Raw genomic sequence first — 25,753 nt, forward strand, 5'->3', positions numbered from 1 at the left:
TCGTCTTCCATATCTGTTTCCCCCTCTAGCGCTGCTTCCAAAGGTCGTCAGGAAGATCAAGTTAGAGGGAGTTCCGACAATTCTAGTCGCCCCAGATTGGCCTCGGAGGTCATGGTACGCAGACCTAGTTCAGCTGATCATCGGGGTTCCTTGGCAGCTACCAATGCAGCCAGATCTTCTGTCGCAGGGGCCGATATTCCACCAGAACTTAGAGGCCCTGTGTTTGACGGCTTGGACGTTGAATCTTGGATTCTGACCGAGGCCGGTTTTTCTCAGAAGTAGCCTCAACTATGGTTTATGCTCGAAAGACAGCTTCAGCACGCATTTACCACCACACCTGGAAAGTCTTTCTCTCATGGTGCAGGAAGAAGGGTCTTCCTCCTCTTCGGTTTTCCATTCCTAATGTCCTAGCTTTTCTCCAATCTGGTCTAGACTCAGGTCTCGCTCCAAGTACCCTTAGGAGGCAAATATCCGCCTTATCGGTTCTTTTCCAGCGCAGGATCGCTACCAATCTGCAAGTAAAAACTTTTTTGCAGGGAGTCTCTCATATAGTCCCTCCTTACAAAGCTCCGATAGAAGCTTGGGACCTTAATTTGGTTTTGAGTGTTCTTCAGGAACCTCCATTTGAGCCCCTCCAAGACGTTCCTTTAAGGTACCTTTCTTGGAAGGTTTTGTTTCTGGTAGCTATAACATCCATTAGGCGGGTATCGGAGTTAGCGGCCTTGTCCTGTCAGGCGCCGTTTCTACTATTTCATCAGGATAAGGTGGTGCTGAGACCAGCACCTTCCTTTTTGCCAAAAGTAGTCTCCTCATTCCACATTAATGAGGACATTGTCTTGCCTTCTTTTTGTCCTGCGCCTACACACCGGGTGGAAAAAGCTCTCCATACTCTAGATTTGGTGAGAGCTCTGAGAAGATACGTTTCTCGGACCGCTTCTTTTCGAAAGACGGATGTTCTGTTCGTTCTTCCTGCGGGTCATAAAAAGGGACTCGCAGCCTCTAGATCGACCTTAGCCAGATGGATAAGAACCACTATTCAGGAGGCCTACCGTATCAAGGGTGCAGCCATCCCGGCTGGGATCAGGGCACACTCTACTCGGGCGGTAGGGGCTTCCTGGGCGCTTCGGCACCAAGCTTCAGCAGAGCAGGTTTGCAAATCGGCCACTTGGTCCAGCCTGCACACTTTCTCTAAACATTATAATATCCACACTCAGGCCTCTGCTGATGCAAGTTTGGGAAGGAAAATTCTTCAGGCTGCGGTATCACACCTATAGGCGGTAAGTGCCTAGGGGTTTTCTTCCAGTGAGTCTTCTTCCCACCCTGGGACTGCTTTGGGACATCCCACAGTCCTGTGTCCCCCAATGAGACGATGGAGAAACAGGGATTTTTGTGTTACTCACCGTAAAATCCTTTTCTCCGAGTCGTTCATTGGGGGACACAGCTCCCTCCCTATTCATTTTATTTGTCTATGGAGTTGTTCAGACTATAGTATTATTCTAGACATGTTGTCTTTGCTCTAATGCTGTTTTGTTTTCTCTATCTCCTACTGCTTGTGCACCAAACTGGAGCTGTCAGGGCCAGTGGCAAGGTGTATACTATGGAGGAGGAGCTAACTTTTTTTTTTTATACCTACTTAGTGTCAGCCTCCTGGCGGCAGTAGCATACACCCACAGTCCTGTGTCCCCCAATGAACGACTCGGAGAAAAGGATTTTACGGTGAGTAACACAAAAATCCCTGTTTCTAATGTTCAGCTTGGACTATCCCTACTTTAATAGATCCTGTTGGCACCAGGGATATCCCATCCGGTACCGCAATATTCCCAAAATCAGCTATGTTTCCTTCACACGGTTTCCTGTCCAGCTTCACCTGTATGGATGGGATTAAGGCACACTTCTCAGTTTCATGATTGGGCTGTAGGCCCGTAACATTGCAGGAATGTCCACAGGAAGTTTTGTACGACCATGTACCACCAGAGTTTTTTGTCCACACCATGCTTCCTCCCACTGCACCTTGAACTTCATCTTGCCACCAATGAACACTTTCACTAACTGACCAAACCAGGAAGTGATTTAATGTCATTTTCCCTAGCCACCTCCTAATATGGGCTAGTCATTTAACTGTATCTTGCCCAAGTGTTCCTACCATTACTATCCATCTCTAAACTATATTCTATACTTCCCTATATCTGAGCTGAGTGCACCAACGTTACCTCAGGCATTAACTTCGCAGTACATATCAAGGTAGCATCAGTACATATCACACTATACATTGTTCACATTACACCTTATACATTTTACATTTCTCATGACACAATGAAACACAGTAAAAACGCATGACCGTATTCACACTACGCAATTATTGTTTTCAGGGGCAGGAACCTGGCAGCCTCGGTCACACTTACACCTAGATGACACTTCACACAACTGCTATGTAAATTGCATGGCTAGGTTGAAGAGCACCTATCACCAACCTGGGGCTGCCCTTTTTTTTAATGAGAGTGGCGATGATTTTTCTAAATATATTGGCAAAAGCACCCAGAAGTGTCAGACCTCCAGCTCGTGGGTTGTGGAATTCTGGCATTGAGAGCAGGGTCCCACAACCCCCTATCTTTACACGAACTGCCTTCTGCCTCATCTTTTACTAAGTGATTACCTAACCTTAACCCCCTTTTAAGGTTGATACTGTTAAGTAACATTTAGTAAATTTACCATGCATCGCTCTGTTAAGGTACCGTTACACTAAACGACTTACCAACGATCACGACCAGCGATACGACGTGGCCGTGATTGTTGGTAAGTCGTTGTGTGGTCGCTGGGGAGCTGTCACCCAGACCGCTCTCTCCAGCGACCAACGATCAGGGGAAAGACTTCGGCATCGTTGAAACTGTCTTCAACGATGCCGAAGTCCCCCTGCAGCACCCGGGTAGCCAGGGTAAACATCGGGTTACTAAGTGCAGGGCCGCGCTTAGTAACCAGATATTTACCCTGGTTACCATTGTAAAAGTAAAAAAAAAAAAACACTACATACTCACATTCTGATGTCTGTCACGTCCCCCAGCGTCCACAGGGTTAAAACTGCTTTCTGCAGGAGCGCTGCTAATGCACGCGCTGCTGCCGAGAGCTTCCCTGCACTGACTGTGTCAGTGCCGGCCGTAAAGCAGAGCACAGCGGTGACGTCACCGCTGTGCTCTGCCTACGGCCGGCGCTGACAGTCAGTGCAGGGAAGCTGACGGCGGGGGATGTGACAGACATCGGAATGTGAGTATGTAGTGGTTTTTTTTTTAACTTTTACAATGGTAACCAGGGTAAATATCGGGTTACTAAGCGTGGCCCTGCGCTAAGCAACCCAATATTTACCCTGGTTACAAGTGAACACATCGCTGGATCGGCGTCACACACTCCGATCCAGCGATCACAGCGGGTGATCAGCGACCAAAAAAAGGTCCTGATCATTCCCCAACGACCAACGATCTCCCAGCAGGGGCCTGATCGTTGGTCGCTGTCACACATAACGAAATCGTTAGCGGGATCGTTGCTACGTCAGAAAAAGTGTGACGTTGCAACGATATCGTTAACGAAATCGTTATGTGTGAAGGTACCTTTAGTGCAAATCGATCTCTTCTCTTCTAGGGCTCATTTAGGCTTGTGGGATTGTGCATTGCATGCCAAGATCGTACAACCCTGAAGTTCAAGCCTGACTTTAAGTAGATGATTTTTAGAAAAATCACTAATGTTGGACCGCCCAGTGTTTTATTAAATAAAAATGGTCAGTCCCAGACTTTTGATGGGTGCTCTTTAAGCTGGATAGAGCTCATGGAGCAGAATGAAGCCTATGGGTCTGATGTGTAACCAGTAAGATGTCGCCAATAAATGTGACGCACAACATAATGTCCTGCTGTTGTAATCGTAAATGCTGACCGTTTACAGGTGATTTCCCTTTTGTTTTAGGTTGCTTTTCAAGGAGATCCAGAAGGTGCCCTCATCCAGTACTTGACAAATGATGAAGCCAGGAGAGCCATTTCCAGCACAGAAGCCGTTTTAAATAATAGGTTTATTCGAGTTCTTTGGCACAGGGAAAACAATGAGCAACAAGGTTCTCAGCAGCTTCAGCATTTGCCATCCCACCATTTACCGCATACTATACCAACCACACAGTCCTCTGTTCCGCTCGCTGGACAGGCACATCTGCAAAAGGTAGCGCTCTAATGCTGTCATCTTACTGGCACTTTATCTCATCTGGTTTTGGTGTTTTCAGTAATCCTGACTGTGACCAGCACCACTACAGAGTATATAACTGTTTATAGGTGCTGTCCAGCTTCTTTATTGTAGACCATTAAAAGAAGGAAAAGCCACATTGTGTTCCCACTGTGCAGAGTATCTACCCTGGCATTGCATGTATATATTCAAAAGATGTAGATTTTTAATCTAAAATCTGACTTTCCTGTTCCTGCTTGGCCAGATTGTAGATGCCAATGCCATTGCAATCCTACCTGTATAATGTTTTTTTTTTCATACCTTTCTCAATGTTCTTTCGGCTATTTAAAGGGAACCTCCGCCAATACATGCTGACTGCATGATCTCAGATATGATTTTGTCATATACATTGTCTTCGTAGCACACTAATGTGATATCTTGCTTCACAATCTACAGGCAATGTCCAAACCTCCCCCCCAGGGTTCCTATGTCATTAATAAACTACCTGCGAAACATCGTCTCGGAGTAGTCACAAGTCAGCCGGACTCCACGTATGTGGCTCCTAACCAGAACAACTTGGTAGAGGAGCCAGGGGTAAGTGCAGTGTCAATTAATGGAGTGTCCTAGACGGATTGGTCTAGAAAGCTACCTTTCATAGACTGCTTCCATTATGTCTTGGTGGAGACTACCTGTAGACAAGTGAAAACCTGGGAAAAGTTATCATAATCTTCATATTAGAGCTTTTGCCACAGTTTTGCCAGGATGTGTTTGGCGCCATTAAATTACTTATAAATTATACGAATACAAATTCTAGTCTGTTACAAGGTAGAATTCAAATTACTTAGGCAACGTGATTCTCCTTGTCGGTACAATTATAGCGATACCAAACTTGTCCATTTCTTTTAGTAGTGAAAAATTGTTGGAAATTATTTGACTTGTCACCATTTTTTTTTTTCCTTTTCTGAGACCAGTAACAGATAATTTCTCACTTCATGGAGAGCTTATTGTTTGTGTGGCGAGACTACGTTTGTATTGATGCCATTTTGGTATGAATGACATTTTGAGACACACACACACACACACACACTACGGAAAGTATTTAGATACCTTTTACATTTTAGACTTTGTTTCATTTCAGCTATTTGGTAAATTCAAAAAAGTTAATTTTTTTTCTCATTAATGTACACTGCACCCCATCTTGACTTTAAAAAAAAAAAAAAAACAGATGTAGAAATTTTTGCAAATTTATTAAAAAGAAACTTGGTTTGGAAAGGCACACACCTGTCTATATAAGACCTCACCGCTCACAGTGCATGTCAGTAGTGATGACAATGAGTATACTCATTACTCGAGATTTCCCGAGCACACTCAGCTGTCCTCCAAGTACTTTTTAGTGCTCGGAGATTTTCTTCACAGCTGAATGATTTACATCTGTTAGCCAGCTTGATTACATGTGGGGATTCCCTAGCAACCAGGCAACCCCCACATGTACTTGTGCTGGCTAACAGATGTAAATCATTCAGCTGCGGCGAAGAAAACTAAATCTCCGAGCACTAAAAAATACTCGGATGACACCCAAGCGTGCTCGGGAAATCTCGAGCAACGAGCATACGAGCATACTCTCTCATCACTACATGTCAGACCAAAAGAGAATCATGAGGTCAAAGGAACTGGCCAAGGAGCTCAGAGACAGAATTGTGGCAAGACACAGATCTGGGTAAGGTTACAACAGAATTTCTGCAGTACTCAAGCTTCCTAAGGCTAGTTTCACATTTGCGGTTGAGTCCGCAGCGTATCGTCTGCAAACGCATGCTAAAGCCGCGCATCTGCTTACGCATGACGGGGAAAAAACACTTCGTTTGCATGCATTTGTGCTTTTTATGCACTTGCGTTCAATAGGAAAAATATTTTCCAGGAGAATTTCCTTGACACAAGCCATGCCAAATGGGCGTGTCTCATGGGATTTCTTGTTTACTCAGAAAACGCATGCGTACACAAATACAAGCGAATGCATGTCCTTGCGTTCTTGTAGACTGTTGTTTTGACGCTCTCCTTCTGCAAGCGTCCGCATGCGTATGGCAGTGGAAATTTGACACCTCAGAAATTGCAACATGGTGTGTTAGCCGCGAAACGACGCATGCGTAAGCAAATGCATGTACCTGCGTACACAATGTAAAAGATATGAAATCAATACGCATGCGGATGTATGCGTTAGAAACGCAGGCACAACTGCAAATGTGAAACGGGCCTAAGAGTACAGTGGCTTCCATAATCCTTAAGTAGAAGTAGTTTGGGACCACCAGAAGTCTTTTTGGACCTGGCTGTCCAGCCAAACTGAGCAATCATGGGAGAAGAACCTTGGTGAGAGAGGTAAAGAAGAAACCGAACATCACTGTGGCTGAGCTCCAGAGATGCAGTAGGGAGATGGGAGAAAATTCCACAGTCAACTATCACTGCAGCCCTCCACCAGTCGGGCCTTTATGGCAGAGTGGGCCCGATGGAAGCCTCTCCTCAGTGCAAGACTTATGAAAGCCCACATAGTTTGCTAAAAACACATGAAGGACTCCCAGATTATGAGAAATAAGATTCTCTGGTTTGATGAGACGAAGATAGACCTTTTTGGTCATAATTCTAAGTGGTATGTGTGGAGAAAACCAGGCACTGCGCGTCACCTACCCAATACAATCCCAACAGTGAAACATGGTGGTGGCAGCATTATGCTATGGAGGTGTTTTTCAGCTGCAGGGACAGGACGACTGGTTGTCATTGGAGGAAACATGAATGTGGCCTAAGGTTCACCTTCCAACAAGACAATGACCCTGAGCACACAGCTAAAATAACATAGGAGTGGCTTCAGAACAACTCTGTGACCATGCTTGACTGGCCCAGCCAGAGCCCTGACCTAAACCCAATGGAGCATCTCTGGAGAGACCTGAAAATGGCTGTCCACCAATGTTCACCATCCAATCTGACGGAACTGGAGGGGATCTGCAAGGAAGAATGGCAGAGGATCCCCAAATCCAGGTGTGAAAAACTTGTTGCATCATTCCCAAGAAGACTCATGGCTGTACTAGCTCAAAAGGGTCCTTCTACTCAATACTAAGCAAAGGGTCTGAATACTTGTGACTATTATTATTTATTATTATTATACATTTATATGGCCCATTTATTCCATGGCGCATTACATGTGAAAAGGGGCAAATATAGACAATCACAATAAACATGAGCAATACAAGGCACACACAAGTACAGAATGAGAGAGGACCCTGCCCGCTAGGGCTCAGTCTACAGCGGATGGGTGAGGATACACTAGGAGAGGGTAGAGCTGGTCTTGCGGCGGTTCAGCAGACTAATGATCACTGCAGATTGTAGGCTTGTCGGAAGAGGTGGGTCTTCAGGTTCTTTTTGAAGGTTTAGGTAGGCTAGCGGTAGGCTAGAGTCTGATGTGTTGGGGTAGAGAGTATGGGGGAAGCACGGGAGAAGTCTTGTATGCGATTGTGGGAAGAAGCGATAAGAGGAGAGTAGAGAAGGAGATGGGTAAGTACCGGGAGACCATGTCACAGATGTAGGGGGGAGACAGGTTGTGACTGGCTTTGTATGTCATAGTAAGGGTTTTGAACTGCAGCGTCTGGACAATAGGAAGCCAGTGAAGGGCTTGGCAGAGAGGAAAGGCTGGGGAATAACGGGGAGACAGGTAAATTGGTCGTGCAGCAGAGAGTAGGATGGATTAGATTGGTACCAGAGTGCTGGAGGTGAGGCCAGAGAGTAGGAGGTTGCAGTAGTCGAGGCAGGAGATAAGAACGTTCACTATCGTTTTTTGTGGTTTCATGGTCAAGGAATGCACGGATTCGGTAAATATGTTTGAGTTTGAGTCAGCAGGAGGAGGCAAGGGCTTGGATATGAGGCTTGAAAGAGAGGGCAGAGTTGAGGATCATCCCGAGGCACCGAGCATGCAGGACTGGGTAAAGTGAGCAGCCATTGACACTGATGGATAGGTTTGGTGGAGGGGTAGAGTGAGAAGGGGGAAAGATGATGAATTCTGTTTTTGTCCATGTTCAGTTTTAGAAAGCGAGCAGAAAAGAAAGCTGAAATAGCAGACAGACTTTGTTGGATTTCGGTGAGTAACGAGGTGAGGTGGGTCCAGATAGTTAGACCTGCGTGTCATCGACGTAGAGATGATACTGCAAACAGTGCAATTCTATGAGCTGTCCCAGGCCAAAGGTGTAAATGGAGAAGAGCAGGGGCCCTAGGACTGAGCCTTGGGGAACACCGACAGACGGGGTGAGGTGAGGAGGTGGTGTGGGAGAGGGAGACACTGAATGTTCAGTCTGTTAGGTATGACGTGATCCAGGATAGGGCCAAGTCTGTGATGCAAAGAGATGAGAGAATCTGTAGCAGGAGGGAGTGGTCCACAGTGTCAAAGGCAGAAGACAGGTCCAGGAGAAGGAGGACAGAGTAGTGTTGCTTGCTCTTGGCGTTTGTTGGGGCATTGGTGACTTTAGTTAGGGCAGTTTCAGTTGAGTGTTGCTTTCGGAAGCCAGATTGTAACTGGTCAAAGAGGGAGAAGGAGGAGAGGTAGGAGGACAGTTCAAGATGGGCATGCTGTTCCAGTAGTTTTGAGGCGTAAGGGAGAAGAGATATCGGGCAATAGCTAGACACAGAGGATGGATCGAGTAGCTAGACACAGAGGATGGGTCGAGTGAGGGCTGTGATCGAGGTATGCTTGAAGGATGAGGGGAAAACATCAGTTGTGAGTGATAGGTTGAGGAGGTGTGTTAGGGTTGGGATGAAGACTGTGATGAGGTGGGACGGGAGTGGGTCAAGCGTGCAAGTGGTGAGATGTGATCTTGACAAAAGGGTGGAGAGCTGATCTTCTGCTCTGGTGGAGAAGTTAGTTTTGGAGGAACAGCTTGGAGGGGCATTGGAGATGCGGGCCAAAGCTTTCTCTGATTGTATCGATCTTCTGCATGTGATATTTGTTATTCTTTTTTATTAAACTAGCAAAAACTTCTACATTTCTGTTTTTTTTGTTTAGTTTTTCAGTCAAGATGGGGTGCAGAGTGCACATTAATGAGAAAATGAACTTTTTTGAATTTCTCAAATGGCTGCAATGAAGGAGTGAAAAATTAAAAGGGGTCTGCATACTATCCGTACCCACTGTGTGTGTATGTGTATATGTATGTAGATATAGATAGTTATAGATAGAAGAAAAAAATGGAATACGTTGCCCAGGATGAGTGGGACAGAATAAAGTTTTTCGCTTTTTTCCACCTGAAGCAATTGGAGTGCTGCCTTAATTTTTTTTCTTTTCTTTTTTTTTTCTTTCTTCTGTTTAGTTTGGCAAGTATTAGGCTGCCGTCACACTAGCAGCCAAAACCAGGAGTGGGTGATAAATGCATAAGTGGTGCATATGTTTCTATTATACTTTTCCTCTAATTGTTCCACTCCTGGTTTTGGCTACAAATACTGATGTAAAATACTGACCAAATACTGCTAGTGTGGCAGCAGCCTCAGACTGCTTGGAGGCCTAATTTTTGTGCTGTTCCTTTTTTACTAGATAGATGGAGAGAGAGATATAGAGAGTTATAGATATATCTCCTTTAGACATGAGCAGTCTATAATTTTAATGGTTAGGTTAATGTTAACATTGAGAGAATATCAAAAATAAATTCCAGAAAATCACATTGTGTAACTGATATAAATGCATTTGCATTTTGCAGTGAGAAATAAGTATTTGATCCCTCTGGCAAACAAAACTTAATACTTGGTGGTAAAACCCTTGTTGGCAAGCACAGCAGTTAGACATTTTTTGTAGATGATGAGGTTTGGGCACATGTCAGGAGGAATTTTAGTTCGCTCCTCTTCGCAGATCATCTCTAAATCATTAAGATTTTGATCCCTGTTGTGTGCATGCTACTTTTTCCTTTGTTTGTTTGATCTTCTCCCAATCACTCACAGAATCATCCAGGCGTTCATTAGCAAGCTTCAGACAGGCCGTGCACATGTGCCTTCTTGAGCAGGGGGACCTTGCGGTCACTGCAGGATTTTAAACCTTTATGGTGTAATGTGTTACCAATGGTTTTCTTGGTAACTGTGGTCCCAGCTGCCTTGAGATCATTAACATGTTCCCTCCATGTAGCTTTAGGCTGATCTCTAACCTTCCTCATGATCAAGGATACCCCACGAGGTGAGATTTTGCATTGTGCCCCAGATCGCTGTCGATTGAAACTCATTTGGTATTTCTGCCATTTTCTTACTATTGCACCAGCAGTTGTCTCCTTCTCACCCAGCGTCTTACTTATGGTTTTGTAGCCCATTCCAGCTTTGTGCAGGTCTATGACCTTGTCCCTGGCATCCTTAGAAAGCTGTTTGGTCTTGCCCATGTTGTAGAGGTGAGAGTCTGTCTGATTGAGTCTGTGGACAGGAGTCTTTTATAAAGGTGGCTATGTAAGACAGATGTCTTTAAAAGGGAGCCTGTCACCCCCAAAACTGATGGTGAGGTAAGCTCACCGTCATCAGGGGCTAATCTACAGCATTCTGTAATGCTGTAGATAAGCCGCCGATGTTACCTGAAAAAGGAGAAAAAGACGTTAGATTATACTCACCCAGGGTCGGTCCTGCTCCGATGGGTGTCTCCGATCCGCTCTGGCGCCTCCCATCTTCATTCCATGACGTCCTCTTCTGGTCTTCACGCTCCGGCGCAGGCATACTTTGTCTGCCCTGTTTAGGGCAGAGCAAAGTACTGCAGTGCGCAGGCACCGGAAAGGTCAGAGAGGCCCTGCGCACTGCAGTACTTTGCTCTGCCCTCAACAGGGCAGACAATGTACGCCTGTGTCGGAGTCGCGGCGTGAAGACCAGAAGAGGACGTCATGGAATGAAGATAAGAGGCGCCGGAGCGGACCAGAGACACCCATTTGACCGAACCGCAGCGGTACCACCCCTGGGTGAGTATAATCTAACCTCTTTTTCTCCTCTTTCAGGTAACATCGGCGGCTTATCTACAGCATTACAGAATGGGGGTGACAGGTTCCCTTTAATGCAGGTAACAAGTTGATTAGGAGCGTATAACTGGACTGTAGGAGCCAAAACTCTTAATGGTTGGTAGGGGATCAAATACTTATTTTTCACTGCAAAATGCAAATAGACTTATATAATTTGTGCTATGTGATTTTTATGGATTTTATTTTTGTTATTCTATCTCTCAATGTTAAAATTAACCTACCCTTAAAATTATAGACTGTTCATGTCTGTCAGTGGGCAAACTTACAAAATCAGCAAGGGATCAAATACTTGTTTCCCCCATTGTGTATGTATGGATTAAGTATGCTGTATTGCATTATGACCCTTTTGTGCTTACAAGATTTTATGCCCTAACTTGTGTTTTGGCATTTGTTTCTATAGACCCTGCCTCCTGCCTCCAAAATGATTTACAACTCTGCCAGCTTGAAGGCAACGAATAAGAACCCAGCAGGATGTAAACCTGTAGATGTGCAGGATGCCCTGAAGAAAAAGCAGGTATTGTTTTAGTCTCCTGAGACAAAGGTGCCCAGAATTCCTGCACAAAGAGTGAATGGAAGTAAAAATAGGCTGTTCCATTGTCACTGCTGATCCTGTATCCAGTTACAGGCTGAACAAGTCCTGGCCTTTTATTTCCTTTCACACACAAGTCTCCAAGGCTGTGCTTCACATTAACATTTCTTTAGGATATCAGCCTTGTTTTGCTCTATATAAAAAAAAGTGTTTTTTCTTAGCTCTGGACTACATTTAAATATCTAAAGTCTGGCCAAGACTTCCAAACTGACAAATGTGAAGAGGTGCAAGCGAAGAGAGCCACTCCATATGTAACAAATGAAAGCTCCATTTTGCAACGCTATAGCATGCACACATGAAATTGGAATCGCATTACTGCTATAGAAAAGAAGTTAAAAAATGAAGGTACTTGGCGTATAAATTGGCCAATACATGTGTGCCCAACATCCAGTGACAAGGTGTACCCCCTCTGCGGGGACCCTAACCTAACGTGATGCCTCCTCTGGACTACATATAACCAGTAGATTTCCTAGGTTTCTTTGCAAAAGACAGGGCATTGCTAATGCAAGTGATGGCAGCTACATGTTGAACACTTTTTTGAATTTGTGCCCTGCTCTTGTCAAAGGGGTCAAAGAACAAATGACAGACTTAGAGGTTGCCGGGATTAAAGAGGACCTTATTCCAGATTTTCGGTGTTGAACTGGATGCATAATGCAATAGTGAAAGCAGAATAAAACTTTTTTTTTTTTTTTTTTTTAAAGTTTTTCTTCTCCGTTTCGGAGACATTATCAATCAAACCATTCGGCAGCTAGTGAAAGAATTTTGGTTAAAGGTAATCTGTCACCAGGTTTTTGCTTTTTAATCTGAAGCCAACGTAATACAGGGGCAGAGAGCCTGATCTCAGGGATGTTCCACTTAGTAGGCTGTGTGCTGGAGTTTTAGTACATGGTGATTCATACTGGAAAAGTTACAGTAACTTTTAAGAGACAGATCAACCGTACTGAAATTTGGACTGTGCATACTTTAGTTTATGAGAAGTGAGAGTGCAATGAACCTCAGCGACAGCGATGGAAAAACATTTTCGCATCGAGTGGTCTCGCCGAACTATCGACCCACCATGACTAGATAGACTTTCTGTACTCCTTTCTTCACGTCAGTAGATTGTGTGGTGCTTGCATTTCACTCCTGCCAAATTCCTTCTCCATTTGTTAGCAATGTACAGCTATAGTTTGGAGGAGCATGTTCTCATTGGGAAAACTGAGTACTTGAAGAGCTGCCAAAGTGAGTTCCTAAAGAAATTTGGAGGTCGAAATCCACCATCCAAGCAGTCTTCGGTGAATAAGCTGGAACTTTACTGGGCGGCCATGATGGAGGATGTCAGAAAATGTCTGGAAACAATTCAATATGTGAGACGGCAACTTCTGGCATCTCCACGTAAAGTGCTGCACAGGCTTTCCCAGGAGACAGCCATGTCGTATTCCACCTGTCAGCGAGCGGCCAAGAAAGGTCGTGTTTGCCCGTGGAGAGTCACTATCGATCAGGAATTGTAAGGGGCTGATCAAGAGAGAAGAATTTGTTATTGCCGGACTTTTTCCATTAGGGGTCAGGTGTACAGTAAAAAGCCACAAACATTACAGCCACTCCGAGAGAATAAACAGCGAGAGATTCAGGCTATGACCCCAGACATCCTGCGGAATACATTGAGCAGTATGGAGCCGTGCGTGCTTGGATGCGGGCGGTGGACATTTTCAACACCGGCTTTAAAAAATCAGTTTCTCATGAACCAAAGTAAATTACATTCCAAATTTCGGTGCGATATATATCAACTTTAAAAGGAGTTACAGCAATGTTTCTAGGTACAGTGGGCAGGGTGATTCGCTCGCTAATCAGGGATTTGTCAGTAGATTATAAATGGAGGACTACAAGTGGTTGTGTTTTGTATTTATATGCATGAACGGTTTTTTGTTTTTTTGACCTTTTTACAAACTATTTCAGTTTTCCGGCTTTGATGTAGAAATACTGCTTGGATAATGTGTTGAGTAATTGTATGAGTGAGTTGTCAATGCTTTTAGGTTTTACAGGAGTTCTCCCACTGCATTTTACACTCACTGTATAGATCATAAAAATATTTGCCAAGTACTTGGTGCTAAATAAAACAAACAACCAATCCAGTGCAGTTATGCCATTCTCTTGCATAGTATGGTGCCACCTAGTGTTGGACCTGCACATTGCTATACACTTTCATGTAATGATCTGTGTACGGCTGTCTGCCTTCCATTTGTGATGGATGCGGAGTAGTGAGCAGTGACTTGCTCTGCAGTAACTGGCTGTGGGGAGAGGAGCCCTCCTCAATAGATGGGCCTGTACAATGCTATGTACTTCTCTTCACTGGATCATTTACCAGCGTGTAAGCTGCAACAAAAGGTGTAATTTGGGTGAACACGAACAACTAACATACTTTTTACTTTCAGGAAGCCTCAAAGCTCCAACAAGACATGAGAAAGAATAAGCAAGAAATGTTGGAAAAGCAAATAGAATATCAGAAGGTATGTGCTCCGAGTGATAACCTGGAGAATTTGGCCATGATTCTGCATCACCTCTTTGTAGTGATTGTTTACATTGCAGATTGTGCTACCCTTTGATGATTGGTGTCATATACCGGTATGCTTCAAACAATTTTTTAATTTATTGTTGACCTCTGATACAAGCTGTGTCATGGGTTCACCTTTTCAGGCCAAGCTTTTTGCCCTCTTCAGACAGTCTTATAAGGTTTAATATTGGGAATTATAGCTGTGTGATGCAGACTTTTACAGTAGCACTTCTTCACATTTCTATTTTCCCATATAACGTTGCAGTTATTGTGTTTGTACGCCAACATTTTACATAATCTGATACTTTTCTTATCAAATGTTCCCATGTTTTGCACCATTTTTAGTAACTACAATAAGACTTAAAGGGAACCTGTCACCACCAAAATCGAGGGTGAGGTAACCGTCATTAGGGGCTTATCTACAGCATTCTGGTCTTGTAAGGTCTTGTAAAGACCTTAAAAATTAGCTCTAAAAAGGTTGAGATCTCAAGAATAATATTGTGTATGAATAACAGCGCAATGATAAGAGTAGAGTCCATACCATGATTAGGTGCAGTTACAAGCACCCCTGCCTGTCTATACTATCTGTAAGTACTGTGTGAAATGGCTCTGATCATAGCACATCTCCTGGTCAGGGAAGGAAGGAAAAGAGTGTACAGATAGGACAGCATGGAATCACTGAGCTGATTCTTTTTGTGAAGTAAAACATTTCACTGCCTGTTTTTAAAAAGTTTTATCTCAATGAATTATTTGTGATCCCGTGCTATCCTGTCTGTATACTCTTTTGTTTCCTCCCCTGCCCACGAGATGTGATATGATCAGATGATGTCCCTGTACGGTCAGACACGGCCACTACACAGTACACAGCAGCCGCACATTTATAAGATTACTAGATGGTGGCCCGATTCTAACGCATCGGGTATTCTAGAGTATGCATGTCCACGTAGTATATTGCCCAGCCGCGTAGTATTCAGCACAGAGCACTCGTAGTATTCAGCACAGAGCCACGTAGTGTATTGCCCAGCCACGTAGTGTATTGCCCAGCCACGTAGTGTATTGCACAGCGACGGAGTATACAGCACAGAGCCATGTAGTATAGACTTAAATAAACATATACTCGACCTCCGTTGAAGTCCTGGCCCTGTGTGCAGTGCACGCGGCAGCTTCCATTCCCAGGGTTGGTATGGGTGCAGGACCTGTGATGATGTCGCGGTCACATGACCGTGACGTCATGGTAGGTCCTTGTCGCATACCATCCTTGCCACCGGAACCTGTCGCTTGCATGGAGCGGTTACGGGAGCATCGCAAGGGGCAGGAAAGGCGCCGGAATGTGAGTATATGATGATTTTTTATTTTTTTTGTTATTAACATTAGATCTTTTTACTATTGAGGCTGCATAGGCAGCCTCAATAGTAAAAAAGTTGGTCACACAGGATTAATAGCAGCGTTAATGGAGTGCGTTACACCGTGGCATAATGCGATCCATTAGCGCTGCCATTAACCCTGTGTGAGCGCTGACTAGAGGGGAGTAGGAAGCAGGCACTGACTGCAGGGAGGAAGCAGCGGCCATGTTGCCGCCGGACTGCGCCCGTCGCTGATTGGTCGTGGGCGTTTTGCCACGACCAATCAGCTACTTGGATTCCATGACAGACCGAGGCCGCGACCAATGAATATCCGTGACAGACAGAAGGACAAAAAGATGGAAGTGACCCGTAGACAACTATATAGTAGATCTCAGCACAGGAACATTAAATTTAACACATCCTATAGTGGGACTTATTATTATTATTATTATTATTATTATTCAAAGATCTATTGTTTAAAATGAACTTTTGTTTGTGGGAAAACCCCCTTTAATACGGTCTCCTGCTTGTAAGAGCTGACGAGAAGAAACCTATCTCAAGCAAGAGACCTTAAACTGCTTTACTAGCCTACACTGAGAAAGCAGTAATAGGTCACTTATCTATCGCAGGCTTCCCCTAGATAGGACTAATAGCAGGAGTAACGTGATTGGTTTTCCACATTGTAAAGACCAGAGGCATCTACATTAGGAGAAGTATATCAAAGGGGAAGAAGGAATCAATGTCCTAGACCAGAGGTCCCCAACCGCCGGTCCGCGGCGCCGCTGACAGCTAGCTTCGCGGCCCTGCGCCTGGTCAGAGCACGCTCTGTGACAGCTCGCAGCTCCCGGCAGAGAACATTATGCAGGACGAGGGGGCAGCCCTCCTGCGCAGCATGGTGTGTTCCTGATGGGGTGGGGCGGCAGGCTCTCCTCACTGACACGCCCAGTGGCGTATCTAGGGGGGGGGCAGCCGGGGCATTTGCCCCGGGTGCAGCCGGCAGGGAGGGGCGCAGTCGGGCCGCCTCATTCGGCGGTCCGCAGTGTCTCCCCCCGGCGGCTGCATTCTGCCGTCCCCGGTCAGGGAGTCAGCTGTTCTCTGTGCCGACTGTCAAGCTGACAGCCGGCACAGAGAAGCTGCAGAGCGCCGGATCCCAATGTGTGCAGAGGTGGAGGGGAGCCCCTGCAGGGTGGCTGCGGCAGGCAGGGAGAAATCCGTGCAGCTCCGCTGCCCAGCGATCTGTCTTCCTGCTTCCTCTCACACAGACGCGCCGCTGGATGACTGGATGACGTCATCATTCAGCGGCCGGCTGTGCCAGAGGAAGGCAATGAGATGCTGTGGTAGAGTGCGAGGAGAGGTGAGAGGGGTGTGTGTGTGTGAATGTGTGTGTGAATGTGTGTGTGTGAGAATGTGTGAATGTGTGTGTGAGAATGTGAATGTGTGTGTGTGAATGTGTGTGTGAGAGTGTGTGTGTGTGTGAGAATGTGTGTGTGTGAGAATGTGTGTGTGTGTGTGAGAATGTGTGTGTGTGTGAGAATGTGTGTGTGTGTGAGTGTGTGTGTGTGTGTGTGTGTGAATGTGTGTGTGTGAATGTGTGAATCACATTCTCATTATAAATGTCATAATTACATGATAAGTATGCACTAAGCTCCACCCCTCCATAACTCCACCCCCATATGACCAGAGCCCCACCCCGACCCCACCGGGCCATGGAAAACTGGTCTTGCTTAAAGCCGGTCCCTGGGGCAAAAAAGGTTGGGGACCTCTGTCCTAGACAACCTAGGATTGGTATATAAAGTATAACTCGTCCTGTATATAAGATACTTGCTGGACCCTCTAAATTATTCCCTAATAGCCTAAATTCTACTATATATGAAAAAATGGCAGAATGCTGCTTTTATATTTGTGTATGAAATGCATCTAAAAAGGTGTTTTTTTTTTGTTTTTTTTGTTGTTTTGAATATTTCAAAACCTGAAAATTGTCTTATTTTTTTTTTTTTTATTTGTAGATGTTGATATCAAAGTTAGAGAAAAACAAAAACATGAAAGCAGAAGAGAGGACAGAGATTATGAAAACGCTGAAAGAACTTGACGAGAAAATCTCTCAGGTCAAAGATGAGTTGAAGACCTTATCTGCTCCATCTAAAGTCAAGTCTAAGATTGAGGTAATGTATACAGAATGTGTGGCAGGTTTTCTTGCCTTCCTTCAATATGGACAAGTGATGGTCCCCTAAGTGGAGCCTTCAGTGTGCCTCTGGCTGACATGGTAACCTTCATCCCGCTGTCACGTCATGGCAGTGATGCATACATATAAATTTTACTTACCATGCCCTATCTCAGCAGGAACTGTGATGTGTGGGTCTCTTGTAAAGTACTGATCTTTCCCTTCCTGCAGGCACAGAAAGAGCTTTTGGATGCCGAGATGGATTTCCACAAGCGACTGTCCTCTGGAGAAGATACAACAGAACTAAGGAAAAAGCTCAACCAGCTACAAGTTGAGGTGGGGCAGTGTGAATTTTTCAGAATTATGTACATTTATTATTTTTTATAGCGTCACTTATATTTTCACTAGATATGACTTTATAACACGTGTTTACAAATCTAACCTGTATGTTTTTCGTACATTCAAGGCTGCTCGATTGGGCATCTTACCTGCAGGACGGGGGAAGAGTATGTCGATGCAGAGCAGGGGCAGAGGACGTGGACGCGGAGGAAGGGGAAGGGGCTCACTTAGTCACATGGTTGTCGACCATCGTCCCAAAACAATATCTGTTGCGGGCTTTTATGAGAAAGAAAAAGAAGAGTTGTTACAACATTTTGCTGTAAGTAAACATGAAGATAGGGGGAAACATTTTATGAAGGGCCATGTGCCACAATTGTCAAGTCACGAAGTTCCAAACTTTAGTTATTTTTTTTTTCCAATGCCCTGACCATCTTCTTAAGTGGAAGGGGTTACCAGGAACCCTGCAGACTTACTAGAATATACGCCATTGAAGATGTGATGACTCTATTTAACCTCTACATGATATAAAACAAACCTATGTATTTTCTGGTTCCCGTAAATGGAGCGGGCTCAGAAGCTGAGCCTGCACCATACCAGACAGATACTAGCAAAAATAAATAGCTGGCTTCTGCCTGTAACTACAGCAGTCGGAGAGCATACTGATCTGTATAGATTAACGACTGAAATGTCCTGAGCAATTTCTGGCGGCATTTAAATGGCATAATTGCTGGTTCACGCAGTCATCACTAGCTTCTACTGGCTAAACCAACAGCGATAGGTTGTCATGGCCGCCGGAGGCCTGCTAAAGACCACAATGCTGGCAGTTTGGTCCTCCTATAAAGCTCAACCTGAGGTGATCTACCTTTTCAAATAATATACTGCGATATTTATATATATAATTTTTTATTATTTAAAAAAAACTAAATCTCCCACTTTTTTACACCCCCCCCCAATTAAAAAGGACATTTTCTATTTTTTATCAGTACGTTTGTAAAAGTCCAGTCACAATATAAAATAAACACAATTAATTGAAAAGAATTGAAACACCAGAATTTTAGTTTTTTTTTGACAGTCACAAGCACTATAAAAAGTATTTGATATAAAGAAATTAACAAATCGTTGTATGTACCCCAAAAAGCTGTCAATATAAACACTAGCTGCCACATAATAACAAAAGCGCTTGCATCGACAGAAATATGAAAAATGTTTCAAGTCGCGGAAAATGGCTTCACAGGTGGAAATTATTTTCTTTGATGTAGGGATTAAGACTGACGGCTGAATTGCTGATCTCAAGTCTTTTCCAACTGATTGGTTCATTCAATTTGCAAAAGACACAATTTGGCCTTTTTCATCGCTTTTTGTGTGTATTTTTCAGAAATTTGGTGATCTTGATGAATTAAAGGAAGAGGAGTTTCCCCCAACTGTCATTTTAACATTCAAGACAAGGCAAGAAGCAGAAAATGTGAGTAAGAAGATCGAAGAATCCTTATTTCTCCCCAAATTGTCCCTAATGCTGTAGTGTTCTCCTTCTGAGTCAGCGCAGTGCAGAGTAAGAGGTGTGCAGCTGGTGTAGCACTTTGACCATATAGTTCCTGAAGGGAAAAAGTCTGTAAAACTGACTACAGCACTAATAACTCAGAAGTTAAGTGCAATATAAAAGAAAAGTAGTGGTAAAGTGATAATAATGTGCAAACTTTCACTTTAAACCACTAGGGGGCACTATTTTATCTTCTCTAATTTTTAGCACAGATCCAGCCTGTCATGAGCCCTATTTTTCTCCTGCGAGCGTTGGATAGTATCCACAAGGACCTGTATCTATATATTTTCCATACTGTACTCATCATCGTAATATTTAGCAAAGAATTACTAGCTACAGTGTAATTATGTAATAACGGAATACTAGTATTGAGGATGTAAATGCCAAAGCTGGCTTCCCCAGTAATAACCGCTGACGACCAGGAAGTTAGTGAAGCCACAGTAACCTGGTGAGCATCAGCTCGATTGGTTTTTCCTGTACATAGGGGTCCAACAGTATCAAGTGCTGAGGCAGACACAAAGCCTGTATTGTCGTCCTTGGCAGCATTCCTTCTTTTTAATGATATTTTATTTTTGAAGGGATGACTTAATTTTTTCTTTTACTAGGCTGCTAATCAAGGTTCAAAGTTCAGGGGTCGAAAGCTTATAGTATGCTGGCACAAACCGAAAACGCCCTCGATGTCCACTGAGGTTGAAGAGGAGGTGCCAAAGGAAGAGGTATGTCAAAGTCCAGCCCTTTAAAATATGATTTAGAGAAGCCCTTTTCATTCTTGTGTTAATTAACCAGTTCCCGACATAAGGCGTAGTCGTATGTTTTGTAATGATGGGCGAGTATACTTGTTAATTGGGTTTCCCCCGAGCACGCTCAGGTGGTCTCCAAGTATTTTGGCGTGCTCGGAGATTTAGTTCTGGTCGCCACCGCTGCATGATTTGTGACTGCTGCACAGCCTGAACACATGCAGTCATTGCCTGTTTGTTAGGGAATTCCAACATGTATTCAGGATGTCTAGCAGCCTCAAATCATGCAGCTGTGGGGACGAAAACTAGATCTCTGAGCACGCCAAAATACTCTGGAGACCACCCGAGCGTGCTCGGAAAACCCGAGTAACAAGCATACTCACTCATGACTAATGTTTTGTTTCGAAATGTTTTCCCACAGATCAACTTAACCCTTACTGCCATTGGACGGGATAGTACGTCCAATGGCAGTACTCCCGCTTTGATGTTTGTTCCGTCGGTGAGCCCGCATCAAAGCCGGGACATGTCAGCTGTTTTGAACAGCTGGCATGTGCCCGCAAGAGGTGTGGGCTGAATCACGATCCACCCATGCCTATTAACTGGTTAAATGCCGCTGTCAAACTCTGACAGCAGCATTTAACGCGCGCTTTCGGCCATCGGGCCAGAAATACGTGCACTGCTGAACCCCTGTAACGAGACCTCTATGGTTGTTGATGCCGGATTGCTATGAGCACCACCGTGTGGTCGGCGCTCATAGCAATGCAGTAACTCTGCTACATAGAGGTGATCTGAACATCGCCTCTATGTAGCTGAGCCGATCAAGTTGTTGCAGCTTCTAGCCTCCCATGGAGGCTATTGAAGTATACCGAAAGTAAAGAAAAAATGTAATTGATATGAATAAAATAAAAAAATATATAAAAGTTTAAATCCACCCCCCTTTTCACCCCATTCAAAATAAAACAATAAAAAAAAAATCAAACCTACACATATTTGGTATTGCTGCGTTCAGAATCGCCCGATCTATCAATAAAAAAAATTAACCTGATCTCTAAATGGCATAGTGAGAAAAAAAAAAATCGAAACTCCAGAAGTACGTGTTTTTTTTTTTTGTTTTTGTTTTTTTGGCGCTGCGACATAAAATGCAATAACGGGCGATCAAAAGAACGTATCTGCATCGAAATGGTATCATTATAAACGTCAGCTTGGCACACAAAAGGGAAGCCCTCACCTGAGCCAAGATCACAAAAAATGGAGACACTACGGGTATCGGAATATGGCGCAATTTTTTAATTTTTTTTAAGCAAAGTTTAGAATTTTTTTCCACCACTTAGGCTACGTTCACATTAGCGTTTTGCAGGGCTGCGGCGATCCATGCGCCTCTATATTTAACATGGGGGGCGCATGGACATGCATTGTCTTGCGATTTGTGGCACATGCTTTTTTTTTTGGCGCAACAGAAAACGCTGCATGATGCAGTTTTTTTCTGCGCCAAAATTCATGAAAAAATGAACGCATGCGTCACAAAAAGCTGTGTTTTGCATGCGTTTTTGCATGCGTTGTGCGTTGCATCGCCGACGCGACACCGCAAAACGCTAATGTGAACGTAGCCTTAGATACAAAAGAACCTAGACATGTTTGGGGTCTGTGAACGCGTAACGATCTGGAAAATCACAATAGCAGGTCAGTTTTAGTATTTAGTGAACCTAGCAAAAAGCCAAACAAAAAACAAGTGTGGGATTGCACTTTTTTTCCAATTTACCTCACTTGGAATTTTTTTCTTGTTTTCGAGTACACTGCATGTAAAAACCAATGAAGTTGTTCAAAAGTACTACTCGTCCCGCAAAAAATAAGCCCTCATATGGCCATATTGACGGAAAAATAAAACCGTTATGGATCTGGGAAGAAGGGGAGTGAAAAATGAAAACGCAAAACCGAAAAAAGATCGTCATGAAGGGGTTAAAGGGTATTCCCGTTTCCAAGATCCTAACCCAATATGTAGTAAGAGTATTAATATTATTAGCAAATACCCTGGATTAGAAATGTTTTTCTGAATCGCTATGTCTCAAAACCCAGGTGCAGGGCATTGTGGTAGCTTATGTATCCATGGTTACAACCACTAACAACTAAAAGTAATGAGTAGTTATAACCATGGGATTCCTAAGCTACTGCAATGGCCTGCACATGTGGTAAGCGACATAGCGAATCAGAAGAACTATACTCCATTTCTGATCTGAGGAATTTGCTAATAATATTATTCCTACTACATATTGGGGTAGGATCTTAAAGATGGGAATACCCCTTTTTTCATCACACTGTTGCACAAAATGTAGAATATGTAGTAGAATAGAGCGCAATTAATGAAAAATGCTGTCACTGAAAGTAATTTCGTCCTGCCATAACCCCAAGCCTCGCAGTGTGCCATTCTTGGAATTTGGCATTCACATCTATGGCATTGCTGCAGTGGGAAGAACCCACTGAACCTTTTTGGGCATGTTTGTGTCTAGAAGCACAAGTTGGGTCCAACGTACTGGGAAGAAAGTTTGCATATTTGCAATTTTCACTCTGCAACACCAGCTGCTTATTACTTAGTTGTGGAAAACAGCCGTGGAGTCAAAAAGTCCACTACACCTGTACATGAATTCCCAGAGAGGTGTAATTTCCAAAATGGGGTCATTTGAGGGGTGTTTCTGATGATCTGGAACCTCAGGGGCACACCCAGAGGCAAAGAGCACTCACACTTCTTGAGCCCCTTGTGTGCCCAAAAGTAGTTCTGTTTCGACACCTCAGGGGCTCTGGTGATGTGACATGACACCCACAAACCAACCATTACGGTAAAACCTGCACCCCAAAACGGTTCTACTTACCGCCTGAGATTTGTAATGTACCCGAACAGTAGTTTCCTACCACATGCTGCGTGTTGGCATATTCAGGAGACATTGTCTTACACTCTGTGGGTTCAGTTTTCACCTATTCCCCCCCCCCTCCCCCACCCCCCATGTGAAAGCTAACAAAGCTGTGGCTAGAGCAATATTGTAATGGGAATGTCATTTTTCATTTTCACCGCCAACTAGTGAGCTCTGCTGTGTGCCCAAACATTACTTTCCAATAATGTATGGAGTATCTGTGTGCCCAGAAGAGAATGCACAACAAATTATGGGGTCATCTTCTCCTATGAAAATAACAAATTTGCAATAAAGCTACATTATCTGGGGAAAACACAAATTTTCATTCTGCTTTGCATTCTTCTTAAGCACCTAAAGGGATAAAGGCAATCGGTTACCAAGGAAAACAAAATTTAAATGCAAATATAGGTTTAGTCTGCAGGTAATTAGTCTTAGGATGCTGCCCCCTTTACTGATAGCACAACTTCCAGGAGAAAGTGAACTTCTATCCTCCCAGGATACACCTGCTATCAGTCATGGGGGTGTGCACTGTTACACCTCCTAATATTGTGAGTGGCCACTGTAAGCACGCCTGACATTTTGATTGACGGCTTGCTCTGCACAGACGTTCTGTTGAGCTCGCTGTCAAAGTTCGGAGCATGCTTACAGCCGCCACTCCCAATATTGTGAGGAGTGACTGTAGCTGCTCTGTGCACGCTCTTGGATGGAAATAAGTTCATTTTCAGTAAGGGTGGTTTCACCCAGTTCTTTGTCAGATGTTTGTTGGTTACATCGGGGCTTGCATCCAAACGCCCCACATACCCTCCCCCTTTTCCCTATCGCAGTTAAAACGGGATTCGAGTGTAGTCAACATGAGATTTGTTGAGCATCATTTTCGGCATATACGCCTACTGGACGCAGACACCTGGACATGGTAGACTGCGCCTGAGTGTCTGCGTCCAGTAGGTGTATACGTCTGAAAATGACGCACAACAGAGCACACGTTGACTCCGCCTCCACCATTACAGTGAATGGCCCAGTTGGCGCATACGCCTCAATCCTGGTTTAGGCAGGTTGAACGCAAGCCTCGACTGTACCACTGAACATTGCGAAGAACGCAGTGTGAAAGGCCTCAACGGGTCACAGTAGATGATAGTCCTATTTCAGAATAGACCTGCTCTCAAAATTATACCAAAGCAGAAAGTTCCAGTCTTGCACCGAATTGTCATTTTCCTCTTTCTCCCGCATCCTCCCATGACCCCTTTTTTTTTTCCCATCACCAGGAAGCAGAGACGTCCGATACATTTCTTCATGAAGATGATGATGAGGATGAAGACGAAGATGAGTCACGTTCCTGGAGAAGATGAAAGCACCATAAAAAATAAAAAAAAAAACCAGAGAAATGTACATACAAGTTAATTTTTTAAGACGTGTTTACTGACATTTTTACTATAGTAACATGAGGAAGGAAGAAAGTGTGAACCCAAATGAGCCAATTATTTTCTCCTAGTCACAGGAAGTATATCTCTTGATTGTGTAAATCATTGAATCGAATGCTTTTTTTATGAAAGCCAAAGGCTAGAGACTGTTTGTGTTTATTGTTGTTCTATTTTTTATTTTAATATACATGGTCCTACATGGAGAGTAGAGTGAGAAATATTTTTGGATGTCTTTAAAGTTATAGTTTTATGAAACTGCTAGAAGTCTACCCACTTTAAGAAGATGCCCAGCAGCGTAGGCATTTGTGTCCTGCGTCCCGTAAAGTGCAGTCCTTTTTCAGCCAAATCCCTGCAAACTAACATTCGGGCAATAACCTACAAGACTATCCTGCTTTATAATTTGGTCACCCATATCATCGCATCTAAGGCTTTAAAATGGTTATCAATAACCTGACTACTTGTGCCAAACTTGGCTTTCTGTATTGCTGTATGAGCTCCCAACGATTAGATTTCCTAAGCATGTACTGAGTGTAGTTTACGCTAATCCGAACTGTAGTTTTGTATGTACGTACCATCTGCCAAAGGATTCTTTGCCACCATTGACACTAAATCGGCACATGGTTCTGAGTGCTAGGCTAAGTTCTGGCTAACACAGGTCCAACTACTGCGCAGTTCTTCATCAGCTAAGAAATAGGTCTCGGGTGTAGGTTTCTCAGTGGTGACCGCGTTCATATTGTATGGGTGGTTTAAGCCGCTCTGCCTCTTGGAAGTACATTGTCATCAAGGGAACCTTTTACAAGGGAGAAGTATTAACTTAAAGGCTGGGGTAGTATTGAAAAGACCACCTATATTCATACACACTAATGATCCCTACACACAGGGCAATAGGTGGTGACCAGATTGAGCCTCTAGGACTGATCTCTTCACTTTGATAGGACCGCTGATACAAAAGTCCCCAGAATATGGCCTTATAAAATCTCCCTTCACTAATGCTATGTATG

The 25,753-nt window shown here is 44.0% G+C and overlaps 1 protein-coding gene across 2 annotated transcripts in view; it reads left to right on the forward strand.

The window, feature by feature from the left end:
* Window positions 1-24,824, forward strand: part of RBM27 (RNA binding motif protein 27) — a 77,647-nt gene extending 52,823 nt beyond the window's left edge. Inside the window, exons 12-21 of one of the 2 annotated variants that reach the window (XM_069764068.1) lie at window positions 3,949-4,194; window positions 4,651-4,788; window positions 11,596-11,709; window positions 14,196-14,270; window positions 17,664-17,819; window positions 18,050-18,154; window positions 18,285-18,476; window positions 19,533-19,619; window positions 20,300-20,410; window positions 24,597-24,824. In XM_069764068.1, the coding sequence (XP_069620169.1) occupies window positions 3,949-4,194; window positions 4,651-4,788; window positions 11,596-11,709; window positions 14,196-14,270; window positions 17,664-17,819; window positions 18,050-18,154; window positions 18,285-18,476; window positions 19,533-19,619; window positions 20,300-20,410; window positions 24,597-24,680 (1,308 nt within the window). In that variant the 3' untranslated portion in view covers window positions 24,681-24,824. The remainder of the gene's footprint in view (window positions 1-3,948; window positions 4,195-4,650; window positions 4,789-11,595; window positions 11,710-14,195; window positions 14,271-17,663; window positions 17,820-18,049; window positions 18,155-18,284; window positions 18,477-19,532; window positions 19,620-20,299; window positions 20,411-24,596) is intronic. The other variant, XM_069764070.1, reaches the window with a different exon arrangement.
* The last annotated feature ends 929 nt before the right edge of the window (window positions 24,825-25,753 follow it).

This window comes from Ranitomeya imitator, chromosome 4 (genome assembly GCF_032444005.1).
Source record: "Ranitomeya imitator isolate aRanImi1 chromosome 4, aRanImi1.pri, whole genome shotgun sequence".
In the NCBI taxonomy this organism is placed as follows: Eukaryota; Metazoa; Chordata; class Amphibia; order Anura; family Dendrobatidae; genus Ranitomeya; species Ranitomeya imitator.